The sequence below is a fragment of the Pseudophryne corroboree genome, chromosome 8, assembly GCF_028390025.1.
Source record: "Pseudophryne corroboree isolate aPseCor3 chromosome 8, aPseCor3.hap2, whole genome shotgun sequence".
In the NCBI taxonomy this organism is placed as follows: Eukaryota; Metazoa; Chordata; class Amphibia; order Anura; family Myobatrachidae; genus Pseudophryne; species Pseudophryne corroboree.
In genome coordinates this window covers 127,112,218-127,131,263 of record NC_086451.1, presented here as the reverse complement: position 1 = coordinate 127,131,263, position 19,046 = coordinate 127,112,218, and the positions used below count along the sequence as shown (strand labels likewise).

General features: G+C 39.7%; 1 protein-coding gene across 4 annotated transcripts in view; it reads right to left on the bottom strand.

Moving 5' to 3' along the window:
• Positions 1-774: 774 nt before the first annotated feature.
• The window catches only part of TNC (tenascin C), a 148,115-nt gene continuing 129,843 nt past the window's right edge, over positions 775-19,046 (bottom strand). For all 4 annotated transcript variants that reach the window (XM_063936913.1, XM_063936914.1, XM_063936915.1 and 1 more), the window contains 4 exons: positions 14,108-14,204; positions 10,510-10,671; positions 6,428-6,591; positions 775-3,604 (listed from right to left, as the gene is read on the bottom strand). In XM_063936913.1, the coding sequence (XP_063792983.1) occupies positions 3,494-3,604; positions 6,428-6,591; positions 10,510-10,671; positions 14,108-14,204 (534 nt within the window). In that variant the 3' untranslated portion in view covers positions 775-3,493. The remainder of the gene's footprint in view (positions 3,605-6,427; positions 6,592-10,509; positions 10,672-14,107; positions 14,205-19,046) is intronic.

Below are 19,046 nucleotides of genomic sequence, written 5' to 3'. Positions count from 1 at the left end.
ATTGCAACCACCATTTGGGGCTATATTTGGGGCTAAGTGCCCTTAGCAACCAAAGTCTAGATATCATTTTAAAAAATTTACTAGATAAATGCTAGCAAGAATCTGATCGGTTGCTGTCGGAAACATCTCCATTTTTATAAATGTACCCCCTGGTCTCATTCCACTTCCCCAATTCTATTCTGTGCTTAATTCACAACAAAGGACACAATATACACTAAATGTACAACAAACTTTTTTTGGCCTTTTTTATTGTTATTAAATATAGATTATGGTACAGAATGTAAAGGGACACTTAGCGTTTTTCCAAAATGTTTGTTTAGTCCTTGTATTTTATCTGGCACAATCTGGATGGCACTTGGCTGCTTGGACAAAACTATTTTATAGCGATGGGTTTGCAATGATTCTCAGGCCTGGAAAGAGTTAAACATTGAACACTTGCAAACTGTTATTATGACAAAGCTTGCAGACAGTGGTATAAAATACACCAATACATTATTTCACCAATGTATAATAAAATTACTCAAATAATAATAAAAAAAATAAAATATTCACGCAATCCTGTTGCGGAGTTCTGTTAGTCTTTTTCTTTTCTACATGGTTGACAGAAATACTTATTTTTAATTGTTGTGTTTAGCTTGGCTAAAAACTTCACACACATCATATGGTACAATACATAAATACAGAATTCTTAGCTGATTTTACTAATTTTCCCAAAAATTGGAACCTGCATAATGACTTTCACATGATAACCAATACGCTAGCAGTGTGCTGGTAAAAAAAAAAAAGGCAAATAACACTCAATTATTATCAGCATGAAATTAAAGAGCTTAGTTATAGGAAACTCTTGAATTTATGGCTCAAGATTATTCACTAACCAGCATGTATCAAAAACAATATGTTTAAGAAATACTATATAATAAATGGCTACCACTGCTCCTCACCTCTATGGAGGAAGGGTTTAAGGGCTATGCGTGCCGGCGGCCACTAGATGTGCCAGACGGAGCAATTCAAGTGTTGCTCTGTTTGGGCACGCACAGCTGCCGGCTCTGACATTACTGTTATGTTGTTCTGTCATTTAGACAGGCTGGTAAAGTGGGTATCCAATTAGCTGTAGTTAATTAACACTGCTAATTGTCTCACTGAGGGCTGTCCAATTAGCCCCAATAAGCTGGTGTGAGCTGCGGTTTATCTGAGATTTTGTTTCCCTCCTCAGACAAGTGAAACCAAATCCCTGGAAACAGACCCGTTATCACCCGAAAACAGGGCTGTTTCTACTGAAAACAGACTGGTTTCACTGAACCTGTGTGTTTTCGGACGTCAATGTATTTTTTTTACAGGTGACCAAATTGGGTGCACACAAAAAAATATAGGTAACACATCGGGAAAAATCACGAAATGTATCTTCATCTGTAATTGGATACCCCCTAAAGTGTGTGTATGTATATATATATATATATATATATATATATATTGCAGTGTGTCCGGCACTCCAGTGTTGATGTTACCATGACCCGGTGCCCTCACAGTATAAAGTAAATGTATACAGGCAGAGGTGCTGCACTCAGGGCCCAGAATAAAGGATGAAACCAACGACAGTAGACGTGGTTGTCATTGGTTTCATCCTTTATTCTGAGCCAAGTGCCACACCTCTGCCTGTATACTGTATATATATATATATATATATATATATATATATAAACAGTATATATATATATATATATACACACAAGTCAACCATATGGATCTCTTATATGTAAAATAAGAAGTAATATCTTTATATATGTTTTACAAAGGCGAGAATGAGCTACAGTAAGTACTAATATGCAGCATTCAGTGCCCCTTAGTTATACTGTAAATGTATTTTGTACATACTGTCAACGAGCAACTAATTAAAGTATTCAGCCAAGAAATTGTTGCAGAATATATATCCCAAGCAATTAATGTTGCTCTAAGAGTTTGGAAGGATTTTATACTTTTAATTACCTTTTTATTACCCAAAAAATGAGTTAATTAAATAACATGACTGATTACGTTGATAGCTGTTCTACACATGTGGACCTTTAACTCATCAACTAATGACATTTCATCTAGAGAAAGAAAAAATTGTCAGGCTAAATTATATGTATTAATGCAAATGACAGTACATTTCTTTTGATGGCTTTTCCATCATATCTATATTTTTTTGTTCTGCTTGTAGAGATCATGATTAATGTATAACCCGAGCCAATGTAGAAGAAATTACATTAAAACACACTTTCATACATTCTTAATTATTTGACCTTCTTTCGGTAAAGCAGCTCTCAACCAATCATATGTCCTTCAACCAATATCTCACAACCAATGTTATATATCTCAATGATAAGTGACACAACAAATCACTATCACAAGCAGTACTGGTACTACACAGATTATATGGTACCCGATGGTCCGGCACATCTTTTTATCTGAACACATCAGATGCTGGGGGAAGTTAGGCTGCGGGAGAGCTTAGTTAGGCTGCGGGATGGCTTAGTTAGGCTGTGGGATGGTTTAGTTAGCCTGTGGTAGGGCTTAGTTAGGATGCGGGGTGAGGGGGTCGGGCTGCGTGGCAAGTTGGCAAGCAAGAGCTTTAGGTGCTGCAGTGGGAGTTATGCTGTGGGAGGGTTTGATAGGCTGCAGGATGGCTTAGGCTGCAGGAGGGTTTAGTTAGGCTGTGCACTCCCCAAGTTGGGCTGTGTTGGGGAGTCGGGATGCTGGAGCATTAGGTGCTGTTGTGGGTTGCTAGGCCGTGGGACGGCTGCATGGTAGAATTAGGCTGTGGGGGGCAGTCAGGATACTGCCGATACCACCACCACCAATGCCACTGATAATCAGGCAAAACAGGTAATCCAGCACAGTGCCAAAACCACCCCTCAGTTGTGGGTCAATCTCCTTACTTGGGATTCACATCACATTTATTTCAGACTTTCGTACTGTTGTAGCTCTCTCCTAAATTTTGTTTAATCTCATGATTTCAGATGATGCAACAAATAAAATAACATTTCTAACACAGGTCATGTAAAAAGAAAAAGTTTTTGATACCTTATATAATGTAATTTATTTTTTATATAAAAGCCACCCAACCCACCAAATAAAACAATCTTACTTATGACAAAATATTAAAACAATAGCTTTGTTTAAAATATGACAATATCTAAAACTACCACTGTACACTTCATCTTTATTTCTCATTGCTCCTGTCAATGTTCAAACCCTCTCTTTGCCTGCCTCAGATGAGGAGGATGACGTATGCAAAGTTACTGTAGCTGCATCAGAAAGTCTTTGGTGTTGTTTGGACCACAAAACACCTTCAAGCAAGAACATACTTAAGACACTGCGGTATTTCCGTAAGACACTTCTTTTTTGGGGTTGAGTTGTGTGGTGGGGGTTTAGACTGGCTGTTGTAAATTGCTACTACAGAAAGTCTCTCCCCTTTGCTTGCACTTCTTTTTACTGTATGGCAATGTACAAATGTTTATGCTCTCTTCCGTCTGTGTTCAAGATTTCGGAAGCTGACTGGTCGTAACTTCATTTCTGCAAACTGAATGGAGTATTCATGACCCTTCCAGTGGAACCAGTTGATTCCCTGTAAGAAATACAATACAATTAAGAAATATTTAAAAACCAGAGTAACTAATATGTACAAGTCATATAGTTACATTCTCTAGATTCTGTTAAAATGGACAACACAATATAATTTTCTGCCTAGACAGTCTTGAAATCGTATTTAATAGTATAGCGCACTCAATCCAACTGTGTTCTAACTTATAGTAATCAATCAAGATGTGGCCTTGCATAAGCAATAACAACTCAGAATACTACAAGCTAATTTGATTTTAAAGCATATTTAGACCAGAAAAGGGAGAGAGAGAATTGGGGGGGGGGGGGGGGGGGAATGGTACTGCTGCAGTGCTGTCAGCCCAGCCTTGTGGGCCAGGCTATTGCAGACACTCCCCAGCAGTAACTGTGGACAGAGTAGAGAAGTTCCCTGAGCTCGGGCTGCAGGAAGACAGGCAGCTGTGGGTGGGTGAACCTGTCGGGATCGCTGTTCTGTACCCTTAAACAGCCGCCAGCAGGCATCTCTGACACATGCACATCAGATATGGAAAGCCCAGCTTGGTGTGGTCGCATCTGATGTGACCACACCAGGGAACTGGTTAAGTAATAGATGTTGAGTATCCCTTATCAAAAATTCAAAATCCCACATTTTTGGTTCCCCTACTGAGATAATGACACATATATATGTATATTAGATATATTTATAATATACCTATACTGTATATACACACATAATATATAATATATATGTCATTATCTCAGTAGGCGACCCACAAATGTGGGATTTTGAATTTTGGATAAGGGATACTCAACCTGTAGTTCATAGTCATTGAGATAATTACTATAGACTATAACTATACACTATGAGATAATCTTTACTATACACCATGAAATCGTCACTGTTACACTGTATACCATAACATTTATGCTTAATGTTATTCAGTTGTTGATCTAGTTATATAAATTGCATAACTTTTCCAAAGCACTTTGCTACAATTACCTAATAATTTAATAATAAATATTAACTGACTTTTACTATTTTTGCAGAAATTAACCTGTTCATTTATTCTTTCACACTGTTAGTTTCTTGGACAGTTGCAGGCTACTAAATGATTCAACAAAAGTTCCCTCTGCTGTGTTGTGCTCAGTGCCATTTTTAGAGGCGGGCGAGCCATGTGTTTGCACGGAGTGCCCGCATGGCACTTGCTGGCTTCTATCATGATCCTCCTCCTCCCTCCCATAGTACTCCACTCGGGGGGGTGGAGTTTTTTACGAAAGGACATGGTTGCATCATGATGTCATGACGCAACCGCGTAATTTCACTAAACTCCACCTTCTGAGCAGAGTACTATGGGCGGGAGGAGGGCGAGCAGGATAGCAGGGCTGGTGGCTTGGTGCCAGCTAGTATACACCCCTGGCAATGAGCATTACCCCTGGCAACAAGCACGGGGCATGACACCCAGAGCCAGAGCATAAAACCCCTGGCAATGATCATGGAACCCCTGGCAAGGAGCATGACACCCAGAGCATGATACCCCTGACAATGAGCATTACACACCCCTGGCAAGGAGCATGGTGCTCAGAGCATGAAATGCCTGGCAATGAGCATGGATCCCAGAGTATGAAACCCCTGGCAACGAGCATGGATCCCAGAGTATGAAACCCCTGGCAACGATCATGGATCCCAGAGTATGAAACCCCTGGCAATGAGCAGGTAATTTATAAGTAATTAGAAGCTTTACTGTAGGGCATAATGTATTGTGGGCATTGCAGTGTGTGGCATAATATGGTGCAAGGGCCATTACTGTGTGGGGCTTAATATGGTTGATTTTCTTGTTGGTGCAGGGTCAAAAACTGGGGTGTAAGGTAGTCTATTCCTTTGAGGCCATGCCCATTTTAGCAAGGCTACACACATTTTAGCAAGGTCACGCCCCCTAACCAGGAGTGGGCAAAATTGTTTTTTTTTTAATGTATTTTGGGGTTGGGTGCATCTAAGAATATCTATTGGTGGGGGCACATTTTTTTTACTGTTGTACTGGGAGCCAAATTGTCTAGAAACAGCTCTGTTTGTGCTGCCCTCCTATGGCCCACATGTGTTAGGTGCACTTGCTGAATGCACCAGGAAAAGCTCCATCATTATGAATATGGTATCTCTCTATTACAAATGCTCCTGGTACTTTAATTCTGAAAACTCCCTGTGGATTCTAAGGGAGTCTATGCATTAAACCCTCTTTTACTTTAATTGTGGGGTAATCGCAGTTTCTGCATTATTTAAATATTGGGGCTATGTTGAGAATATCCTAATGCAGGATACATCACAGATACCATTTGCACTTGTCTAATTAGTGCTGCCGATGTGTATGAGCGATATCAATGATCTCATCCAGTAATGAATGATAAATCGTTCATATCGCTCCGTGTGTATGCACCAACGATCAAAGATGCGCGTCCCCGTGGTTGTTCATCATTGGTTTTCCCTCATTTAGCATAACAAGCCAATTTGGACGATGGTCGTTAATCGTTGAAAACTAACATTGTCCAAATCGGAAACATCGGCAAGTGTGTAGGGCCCATTACTCTCAAAAAATATGTCTTGTTATGAACTGATAAAAATCATGGCAATACTTTTTGAAACATAAACCTGAAAATCTGTAAAGGCCTAAGTATCAGTGATCACTTTGTTGAGTGTTTCCTATTTAACTATAAATATAAATTAACAAATGTTTGTACTGCACAGCTTACATGCTAAATATTGTTTTATGAAAAATACTATTCATTTACTGTCTATTCACTGTACATTCTTAAATTACTTAACTTGCAAATATCATATTCTTTAAAACTAGGACCTCACCTGACTGTGGCTGTTGTCATTATATCTGCCCATGAGATTTACTCTGTGACAATTCTTATACCAGAAAGCTCCTTTATAAGAGAGAGCACAGTTGGTAATTGCAGAATCATTGTCCTTGTCGTAGGTGGAAAACGGACGTCCATCATGATAGGTCATTGAGTCTCCTGCAATGATGGACAGTCATCATGATTAGATAAGGGTGTTACTTCACAAAAGTATCACAGATTGCAACAGTGGGAATGGCAGAAAAATACATGGCATTAACAAAGTTCACACACTTCAGTAACAAAAGCAAATGGGCTTACTTACTAAAGGAGAAAGCCCATGTCAAACACCCGTTATCATGGGAGCTTGGGCTACTCAAAATGTATTGAAGGTGATTCTCCAGCAAAAGAATTTGAGAATTAACTGAGCATAGATTACTAAACACATAGGGGTCTATTTACTAAGCCGTGGGTTTATAGAACTGGAGATGTTGCCCATAGCAACCAATCAGATTCTACTTATCATTTATCTAGCATGTTCTAGAAGATAATAGCTGGAATTGATTGCTATGGGCAACATCTCCATTTCTATAAGCTTGCTTAGTAAATATACCCCATAGTGTAGTTAAAGGTATGCAAACTTCTCAAGGGAATTTTAGAGGAATGTTCTTCAGTAAAATCCATTACAATATCATTAGATTGTTTGAAAAAATTATGACTAAAACGTTTACTAAAATTAGACTAAAATGAAAACTGATATCCTGTTAACTAAAACGAAGCAACAGAAAAATACAAAAATGTGACTTTAAACCAACTACAATTTTAACTAAGCAACTAAGACAAAAACTAAATTGAAAATATTTGTCAAAATTAACACTGGTACAAGTCTGCTCATATCTTTAAAGCGACAATCATTTTTTTAAGACAAAACCAGTTTGGTGGTTGGCATGGTAATTTCACTACATGTTCTAATGAGCAGGCACTGCTATGCCCACCTAATTCTCCATGTCCCCATCTAGTACCCGAACCGGCAGTGTATCTTGGTGGCCCTGCAAATATGTTCGCTTCCGAGGTCTATGGGGCAGGTGTATTAAGCCAGGAGAAGTGATAAAGCAGTGATAAGTGCAAGGTGATAATGCACCAGCCAATCAGCTCCTAACTGTAAATTTACATATTGGAGCTGATTGGCTGGTGCGTTATCACCTTACACTTATCACTGCTTTATCACTTCTCCAGGCTTAATACATTTGCCCCTATGTTTTGCCTTCTGTTGGCAAAGAAAGGAGCAATTTTCTCCAGAAACAAACTATATTGCAATGCAAGGAATGCCTTTTTTTTGTTTTGTTTCTTTGTTTAATGCAGAGAATATATTAGAGATATGCGGTGGACACTTTTGGGGTTTTATGTTTTGGCTTTGGATCTGGATCCCCGCTCGTGTTTTGGATCTGGATTGGTATTGCCAAAACCACCCTTTCGGTTTTTGGTTTTGGATCTGAATGATTTTTGTATAAAAACAGCTAAAATCACAGAATTTGTGGGTAATTGTGATCCTACAGTATTATTAACCTCAATAACATAAATTTTAACTCATTTTCAGTCTATTCTGAACACTTCACAATATTGTTTTTAGGCCAAAAGGTTGCACCAAGGTAGCTAAATGACTAAGCTAAGCGACACAAGTGGGCGGCACAAACACCTGGCCCATCTAGGAGTGGAACTGCAGTAGCAGACAGGATGGCAGTTTTAAAAACTAGGCTCCAAAGAGCACATAATGCTAAGAAAAAAAAGAGTTGCAAGATGGAATTGTCTTGGGCTCTCCCACCCACCCTTATGTTGTTTAAACAGGACATGAACAGTTTAATAAACCCAACATTTCAGCGACAGGTGGTCCCCCTGGAAAAAGCTCGCCAAGTTCTCCGAATCATAGCTAGCTACAAACATACCACCTCCATATTTGATGACTTTTCACATTATGAGAAGAGGCAAGAGGAAGAGGACAGTGTCAAGAAGGTGATTAAAAATTAGAGAGGCACATGCAATCAGGAGCAACACACAGGCTTTCGCCTCCACTCCTATATTGGGATGGAACAGAAAGGATTTCAACCAAGCAAATATTTAATTTTTAATTACCACATTACTGGACAAACTGAAAAACTAGGGGCCAAAGCCTCCTTCTCCATTTTCAGGGATTAAGATAATCTCGGATTTAATGCTGGGATGCAAAAAAACTGGTGTATACCACAGGATCAAGATTGGATATTTTCCCCTTCATGAAGTCTTGAGACTTATTTTGTGAACATCTCGGGGTTTCTTTTTTCCATTTTGTTATTGCATTTTTATTTACATATTTTGTGACAGATGCCTTTTTTTGTTTTTCACAGCTCCCAGTTACACGCATGTGAGCATACCTGTTTGTTCCAGTTACACGCATGTGAGCATACCTGTGTGTCTTGTTTATTTTATTCATATTAAGTACTAAGCATGACTGTGCAGTAAAAAAAATTGTTATCGAGCCCCTGCCCTGGTGGAGCTTAGCACTCCAAACTCATTTCATACTATAAGTAGGACTGTGGGAGGAAGCAATGCTAACCTCCGTGCCCACAGCATAACACAGCCTGGCAAACCAGACATCTTCCTGGCTGTAAGCACCATCAGACTGCATAGTGGGCCTTATTCAGTAACTGTTCATGCCTCACAGAAGCTCCTGGCCCATCTAGTGCTGCAGTGCAATGGAAGCTGATGCAATGCAAGATCAATGAAACTCTGTTCTTCTAACATCGCAAGGTCTTGCGATAACCCTACGCAGCCCTTAGGAAAAGGAGATCCCTGTTCAACAAATGCACATCTTCTAAATAAATAATCCCAAAATGTGGAACATCAATAATAAATCAAAATTAAGGATGACTAATTAGAGCCATTCATTTAAGTGAGTCCCTAACATGAAATAATTGAGAAGAACCTCTCTCTAATGCTCCAGCAGAAAACATCATCTTTACCTCTCCGGCAGTTGTGCTGGATTATGATTCAGTCACTTCTGAGTCACAGTGACTTTGGCCACAAATGTGGTGTCTCCCCACTTTATTTAAACACTTAACACTTCAGCAATTTCCATTTCTACCTTTGCGGCTAGTTTTCACAAATCTGTTTGTGATGTTGAAGCTTGTTTCATATGTGCTCTAGGCTTTCATTTAAACCTAGGATCAAGTACAGCAGCACCCCTGGACTTATACAACATAGGCAACACCCCTGGAGAATTACACAGCACAGCACCCCTATATTTTACAGAATACAGGAAGAGTGTGCTTTTAATTTTTAACAACTGCACCCATGAATTTATAAAACATACAGGGCCAGCAGCACCCTTATATTTTACAGCATACAGGAGGAGGACAGTGCCCCTGCACCCTGTATAACACAATGACAGCCAGGACAGCAATACCCATGTACAGCTGCAGCAAACGGCTACAACAGCACATGAAACACCAGTGACAGCCAGGACAGCCCCACTTACACAGCACAGGAACACCACAGTGACTGCAGCAGCACCCCTACAGAGAAAACACTAACCCCACCCACCAAGTGAGACTGAGGTCTGTCTCCCTCACTATCCGATTCCATAGTGAAAATGACGGTGGCGCGCGGCTGTTTATATGGAATCCAAAACCTGCAAGAAACCGACAGCAGAATGATGACGTTTTGCTTCGTTCTGGTTTCTGAGTCTGGAGGGAAGTCCTGAGCCGAACTTGGACCTGGGCTCAGAACGGGATGTTCAGAGGGGGAGGGGGGAGTCGGTTCTCAGGGAACTGAACCCACTCATCTCTAGAATACACAGACTGTTTTTGCATGTAGCGAGCAAATACTGGGTAGCTTTGTTTTAACACTGAATTTTACTGTACAGTTAAGCAAGGACATGCCCTTACCAAATATTAATCTCTCTACTCTCACGCCTCACTCTGAACCAGGCCCTCAGCGCAATTCTGTTTCTGTATCATACAGTATATGGCTTGTGCTTCTAACTTATCTGCATTTATTGCATTGCTTGTATTCATTGAGTGGGGAAGCCTTATGTTTTATTATCTTGTTTAGATGAAAACCAACCTGCTGTTCCACTGTAGCCCCCAACCCGTAGCTTGAATCGACTTTTGGAATCTCCAACACTAAATGTATCATAAACAGCAAAGGCAGTTTCATCACCATCTCTGAGGTCCACACGCAACTCATATTGTCCCTGGGAAGTAATTTTGTTCAAGTTATCCAGACCTGTAAATTAACATTGAAAAATGAAAGAAAATGTAATGTTATTTGTTGGTCATTTACAGAGCAGTATAAACTAAATAAGTCACATTATTGTAACACCCCTATACCTGAACCCATAAGAAACTAATACCTCTTTTACACCATCTAAAATATCCCAGGATTTTTCATGGTAGCGCACAAAATACCGGGATTGCAGGCGGTGTAAAAGGGTCCTTCTCCCAAAGCCCAGATCCATGTTCCTGGAAATACAGATGGAGCCCCCCTCATCTACCCCTTTAATAGGATTAACTGAGCTAGGGCAGTTGGACTTAATCCCCTGCTGTAATGACTAAATCCCCAGTTGTATTGTTCTCTCTGTATTGTATTGCAGCTGAGAACAATAGATGAAAGGATTATGTTATTAAGCCTTGGTGCACCTAGGCGCAGCAGAGAAGGCAAGATGAACGAGGCTCCATATGTACAACCTGGCCTGCGTGCATGGGCCGGACATGGGTAAGACCCTGGGTAGGAGGCTGTGTAAATGGGTAAGCCGGGTCATCCAACACGGTACTCATTTACAGCATGGCAGACCTCCCAAACTGCAGTGTCCGGTGGGTGGTCGGAAAGGCTGGCGGTCATGGTGCACGCTGTCTATGCAAACAGCAATGCCGTGTTGGGTGCCTGGAAGCACCAGACGCTGGGGGCAGTACAACAGCTTCTAGATTGCTGGGCTTGCCCCCAGCATGGCACTCTGGAGTCCCGATATGCGGGGTTTTCCGCGCCACCCCAAAAGTGCCAGCGCAAAAGACACTGCACCTGGGTGCAGAATAAATGGTGCCGATCCGGGAATATTCTGGATTGGCACTGTGGTGTAAAAGGGGGGAGTCTTGAGTCTGATCCTGCTTGGAACCGTGTTCCAAATCCCGGGTTGGATCCGGGATTTTTGTGTAAAATGGGTATATCTATGGACCAATGCCATACAATATTCCATAGATGCTTGAGGTTTCAAGCAGTGAAAAGAGTGGAGAAGTGGAGGATTAGAGAAAGTGTCCATAGCAACCAATTAGATTTGAGGTAGCAGTTCTCAAGTAAACTCAGTAAAATATAGGTAGAAGCTGGTTGGTTGGTATGGGCAATTTTTCCACTGGTTCACACCTCCACTCTTTTCCCTGCTTGATACATCAATATATTTCCCTTAGCCATGGAGTAACATCTAGGTATTTTACAGAAATCAATTGGAGCAGATGAAACACCACATAGAATTTGTCAGTAGCAGATTTGTTTCTTCTTCTTCTTAGCCTGTTAAACAGTTACAGGTTTGGAAAATTGTTCATAACCCATGAGCTTTGCTAATGACTTCTTCACCATGTGTTACAGCATGTAATTCTTGTTTTTAGCTGTTAAATTGACTTTAATTTTGCCTTTATTTAATAAATTGAACAGAATGAATCAATTTAACGGAATAATCTGCCATTATTGCTGTTCTGTACGATAATGGCAGTAAAATAATGACTTGTTTTTTTCTCTAAACATCATTTGCTGTTGCTAAAGTTAATTGCTTGTCTGATAATGTGCAACAACAAAAAAAAAAACATTTCAAGCAGGAAGAACAAAATCCATACTACTTTATGCTGTTATTTTTCTGCTACTGTTATATAAAGCCAGAACCCCACAGCTAAAACGGGTGGTAGTCATGTGACCGCCGGTCGGCTGACCGACAGTCACATGACCTCCTCCGTGAGCCCGATGGCTCACTATCCCGATGGTCGGCATGCCGACCAACAGGGACTATTTCCAGTCGTGGGTGTCCACGACACCCATAGAGTGGGAACAGAACCCGTGGCGACCGCAGGTCGCCACCGAGCCCGCAGCTTGCTGCACTCGCCCCTCCCCGCCGGGATCCCGGCGTCGGTATGCTGCCGGGATCCCGGCGTCGGTAAGGTGACCGGCGGTCAGGAGACCGCCGGTCACCCGTACTACACCCGCTAAAACATCTGTGTAGTACTCTAAAATAGATTATAGACACCAATGTATGAAGGCACAGATTAGTTCAAGTGGTTTTAGACATACCTGGTATACCTGTGAGCTATTAATAACTAACTAGATTCCATCCTCAATGGCATTTGATGATGACCCTTCTTATAACTTTGCCAGCACACCACTGGTATTCATGTTACTGCTACAGTACATATGTGTGTGCAATCTTTTTAAATACTTTTGTGAATTTACCAAGAGTACTGTAGTCAATTTTTCCTTCATTACATTCAGAGAGAGAGAACAGGGAAATAATTTACAGTGACTTCATATGCATTTCCTTCCAAAGAGTCACTATTTTAGGTCTAATGTAATTATTTTTTATTACTAAACTCCCCCACTAGCTATTAAAGTGTCTGGTTTGCTCCTAAATTTATAATAGCATCCACCTTTAATATTAATATGTGTTTTACTGCTTTATGTCGATTAAAGTTGGTTAGCACATTTACCCTGTAAGATCCAATGGGGTAGGAACAAATGTAAATTATAATCTGTAAATAATAATAATAATAATATACTAAGCTTTACTGTATATCATGATAAATTATATATGATGTCAACGTAGCAGTAGGTATGCCAATGTACTGTATGCTAAAAAATATTCCTTACCTTGTCCCTGTTCTCTTTATTCAAATATTGGAAGGCACGGTATGTACCAATTCAGGGCTCAAGGTAGGCCACACACCCCTCCCAGCATTTATAACAATTAATTTCATTTTATCCTTTATCTATTACTTTTACTATAGAGCATCTGCAAATTAAGAACATTTTTACAGGGAATCATTCACATCAGTCCCTTTTCCATTGGAACTTACAGTGTAAGGGGGAGATTTATCAAAGCTTGGAGAGGGAGATAAAGTACTAACCATCAGCTCCTGTCATGTTACAGGCTGTGCTTGAAAAATGACATGTACGAGCTGATTGGTTGGTACTTTATCTCTCTCTAATCCTCCTAAATGCTCAACCATACAAGCACACATACACACACACACACACACACACACACACACACACACACACACACTCTCACTCGCTCGCTCTCTAAAATTAAGCTGCAGTAACCCGATGAAATTAGCATAAACTTTTCTAGAATGTGAGAGGAAACTGAAGCACCTAAAGGAAACCCAGAGAGATAGTGTATGGCAAAACTTGGAATTTCCATTCTTCTTTACCTAAATGTGGTTCAAACCTAAAGTGCCCATTCTGCTCCTCTGACCATGAACATATTCCAGTCCCTGCTCATGCTTTGAAGACCAGAGGCCTTTGGAATGTATGAAAATGCATTGTTCACCCAAATTACTACCGTAATAGTGCTATATACAGTAGTATAGGTAAACTGATAGCATACAATCAACACTGGATGTTCTATATTTCTGACATGACTGCAGTTCTTATGTTCAACATACTACTTTATAGGCTTTCTTACCCAAGAAAAATTCTTTATTGGGATCTCCAAATCCATTGCTGTAAGTCCTCCAATTTCTGTTAAAATCTTCAGACCCATCTATTCTTCTCAGGAACACCTACAGACAGAAAATGACATAGGTAGTGATGCTTTTGTCTTGCCCCATCATAAAACCAACATCACTCTAGTATGGAAGTGTTAGTTTTTGTTTGTGCTTTACTCTCCAGGGAGTAAACAGAAAGGTTGGATGTGTTTCCTACAGGCATCACTATATGGGATCACACTTCTGTGCCACTGTTCTTTTTCAGCTGATTAACCTGGAAATAACTGTTAACAGAAACTTGACTATCGTCATGACGGGTTGCACTGTAAATGCAGATTCATTTTTTAGTGCATTCCTTAAACCTGGAGTTCTCATTAGCAAGGATAAGCTAAATCCGGCATGGTTCAGGATTCTACGAATTTACACTGGTAATGAAATTATGAGATCACCCACTCACTGCTAAAACTTGATTACTGTAATAGATAAAACATGATTTAAAATGATGTTTTTGAGAAATGCTTGGCACAGATTAATCAAATGTAGCAACACATTGAAAATATTCAAATATAAAAATATATCTACTACATTCTTTTCTCTCAAAGTATCTTTTTTTTAATGCCATGGGGGAGATGTACCAAACCATCTTAGGAGAAAAAAACAGAGACACTGAACATACTGTAGTAACCAATCAGTTTCTAGCTGCCATTTATTTTACATAGTCTATAAAATGACAGAAACTAGTTGCTCTAGGCCAGGGGTTCTCAAACTCGGTCCTCAGGACCCCACACAGTGCATGTTTTGCAGGTAACCTAGCAAGTGCACAGGTGTATTAATTACTCACTGACACATTTTAAAAGGTCCACAGGTGGAGCTAATTATTTCACTTGTGATTCTGTGAGGAGACCTGCAAAACGTGCACTGTGTGGGGTCCTGAGGACCGAGTTTGAGAACCTGTGCTCTAGGCTACTTCTCCCCTTTTCCTCTTTAGAAGGTTTCCTCCCATGTCTTCTGTGTAACCCCTTATCCAGCAATTCAGGGAGGGATTTTTTTTTTAAAAACAGCAGTGCAGGGTCTTTCCCGCAGCCACAGGGTTTTTTTATTCAATTAGTGGACTGAAAGTGAGACCAAAGCAAGTCTGATTTTTCCTGCAATTGTTATTTTTTTAGGAAAAATCACCTGGGATTGGTCTGGCATTCCGGCAGCTTGTTTAATCTCACTGTCTACCCAGCAGTACCGGTATTTCCAGTTCTCACAAGCATCTGTATTCATTGAACTGTCCCTTCTGTGTAATACAGTTTGTACTTTGATATTCTTGCTATCTCTTCTGCTCTCAAGACTGCATGAAGAAGAGCTACTGTAAATAAAGACCTCCCAGTTTCCGTCATAGTCTCACAGATCACGTCCTGCTATTCCACCTAGTCTGGATCCACAGACAAACGCATCCGTGACTCTACCACTTTGAAAGTAGACAATTTCAGCATCAAATAATATTCTCAAGTTTATTGAAGTCAGTATGGGGAGCCATGCCTCTTCTTCATCCCTGGAAGTTTTAATGATTTCAAGTATAGGGTATTATTGTCTGGGAATCACACACGTTCACCAAACAATATGGGGCCACAGTGATAGAGAAGGCCTTTGTTCAAATGATGGTGACTTTAGTCTCTAGGTGGCAGTATTGGAGAGATCGGGCATACATTCCCTTGCTATACATATTTTGCTGTAGTGAAGCCCCTGTGTGCATCATGATGTCATCATGCACCTTCTTCTCCCCCAGTCCTCACTAATAACACACACTCACATAGTAACATAGTAGATGAGGTTGAAAAAAGACAAAATGTCCATCGCGTTTAACTTGTGTTATAATTCTTACATTACTCTGTATGTAACTATAATGACCCAGATTAAATTATGTTTTTAAGTCTAAATAGCAGCTATAATTCATGCTTTTTCTAACATTATAACAGTTCCTGCAATACATGAATGGTTAGTATGACTTTTACATTTTTGACCTTCATGAGTGATAAGGATGAGTGGGACTCGTCCATAAGTGTCCTACTCACCCTAAGGACTTAAGTATTTAAAATAGCTAGAATTATTTAAGAATTCACTTGCTGAATATAAAACTACTTACCTAAAGTGTTGACTCATCCCATGAACCAAAATGTTTAATTGTTAATTGAAGTTTTAAGTTCATAGCTAATGTTAACTCACTCAAATAATGCATAGAAGTCTTATTATATAGGATCAGAATATGCAGAATAACAGCTGATTAATAAAGCTGACCTCAAAATAATTGCTACATTGTTTTTTTTTTTAATATTCACCTGGATATTATAAATTCATTCAGTACTCATCATCATATTTTAGTTTAACTAAGATTAACAACATTGTTAAATTTTTAAATTTGTGGTTGCATCAGTGATGTGTCAGAGTTAAGCAAATATCACTTTCATTTGGCTGTGCTTTGTTTATATGCACATTACTGACTGCCAGCTGCTCACCACATGAATGGCCAACCTAATACACACTACACTTATTTTCACTTAAATCACTGTCACAAATTACTATCAGTATATATGGTGTATAGGGGGTTATTCCGAGTTGATCGCTCGCTAGCAGTTTTTAGCAGCCGTGCAAATGCTATGCCGCCTCCCACTGGGAGTGTATTTTAGCTTAGCAGAAATGCGAATGGTTGTATCGCAGAGCGGCTACAAATTTTTTTTGTGTAGATTCAGAGTAGCTCAAAACCTACTCAGCGCTTGCGATCACTTCAGACTATTCAGTTCCGGGTTTGACGTCACAAACCCGCCCAGCGTTCGCCCAGCCATGCCTGCGTTTTTCCTGGCACGCCTGCGTTTTTCCGCACACTCCCTGAAAACGGTCAGTGGCCACCCAGAAATGCCCACTTCATAACAATAACTCTGCGGCAAGCAGTGCGACTGAAATGCATCGCTAGACCCTGTGCAAAACGACATCATTTGTTGTGCCCGTACGTTGCGCGTGTGCATTGCGCCGCATACGCATGTACTGAACTGCCATTTTTCAGCCTGATTGCTGCACTGCGAACAAATGCAGCTATCAATCAACTCGGAATGACCCCCATAATGACATGTCAATAGATAGATAGATAGATAGATAGATAGATAGATAGATAGATAGATAGATAGATAGATAGATACTGTAGACAGACAGACAAACAGAAAGACAGACAGACAGACAGACAGACAGACAGACAGACAGACAGACAGACAGATAGATAGATAGATAGATAGATAGATAGATAGATAGATAGATAGATAGATAGATAGATAGATAGATAGATGTAACATACTCTGCACATTCAAATAAATATTTCTAATATTTACCTTTTGCTTAGGGCTAGCTACAGACATGCAAAAAATGTACCTCATAGGCTTGGGTTGACATATGATCTGGGCATTTTATTGCTATGCTAGGTTGCAGCATTTTTCTAATGTTTTCCATACCTCTTGTTTCTACAACAGTTGCTAAAGAATGCAGACTACACAGTAAAGTTAACTCACTTCATTTTCAACTTTATTTTATTCTATGAAAAGTACAATATATTTAAAAAGTTTTATTTATATGTACTCATCATAATCTTCTGAATTTATCAGACTTTAAAATATAGATTTTTTTCTGTAGATGGGTAGCAAGAGAAACAAACTCTAATTACCCACTTAAGCATATTATCTCTTAGCTGTCTAATTTCTGACAACGATACAATAGCGCTATATCAATTTAGCCTCCAGGTTGTGTTTCACATTACTCTGTGCTAATATACCAATCAATCTGCATTTCCTTGGAAACCAGGTTTTATCATTTAGAACATATTTATTGTATTTTGAGTTTTCTGCACTTTTGCAGTATATTATAATATTTTAAATGAAAAGCACAAATACAGATGCACAAGACCCAAGTTTCAGATAAAAAAACAAGCAAAATATGACCTCATTGTAGACCCCTTTTTGCATGAGAGTTTTTTTATGTTGTGTCCATTTCAGAAACAGGGTCATGTCTTGCTGGGTCTGTGGTTATGTACCTTTGGGTCATGTGACAGAGATATGTCATGTGACATCCCTCTAGTTGCTAGCAGATTCACTGCAGCCATGATGGGCAAGGGCATTTATATCATTGTGATTACTTTAAACTTAAAGTTCATCGAGCATAGAGAGTCATTGAATATGACATTTACACATTTATTCACTTATTGTTTCTTCTATTAGACATAATAATTATCAGATAAACACAGTACATTTACTATGACCTTAGATAGACCATTTAATAAGGGCAAAGAGGCCAAACAAGGACTCTAGATGCACCCCAAAGCCCCCTACTTCCGGCTGCTTTTGACCTTAGAAGGCCAGAAGTTGTGGGTGGTACCTCCAGTTCCTCAGATGCAGCAAGCAGTCAGCAACTTTACAGATAGGAAGCTATTGGCTTTTTCTCTTTTCATGCCGATGGCTGGTGCTCAACATATGAGTGATGTTATATCATTCATTCACCATTTTAAGCACCCAAAACCAATAGCAACTTGGGCCATAGCCTAGGTTTACCTAATGATTATGCCAGCCAGGGAAGGGAGAGCAGAAATAGAGGCTAGAGATTCTATTCACAAATGTACTTTCTCACTTTTCTAGCAATGGATATTAACATTAGGTTGTAAGGCTCTGAAGGCTGCAAGTTGCTACTAGCAACCACAACCATGTTAGCCTACAGTACATAGAGTATGGAAATATAGGAGAAAAGAAAACATATTGAAAAAAGAAGGTAAAATTTTCTTTTCAGTTAGGCCCAATTTTTTTTTACTACAGCCCTAATTAATTATTTTCTGCCCTTCATTACAGCTAAAGCAGCATTCCACAATTCTTAGACCTAATATAAGACTAATTAGAAAAC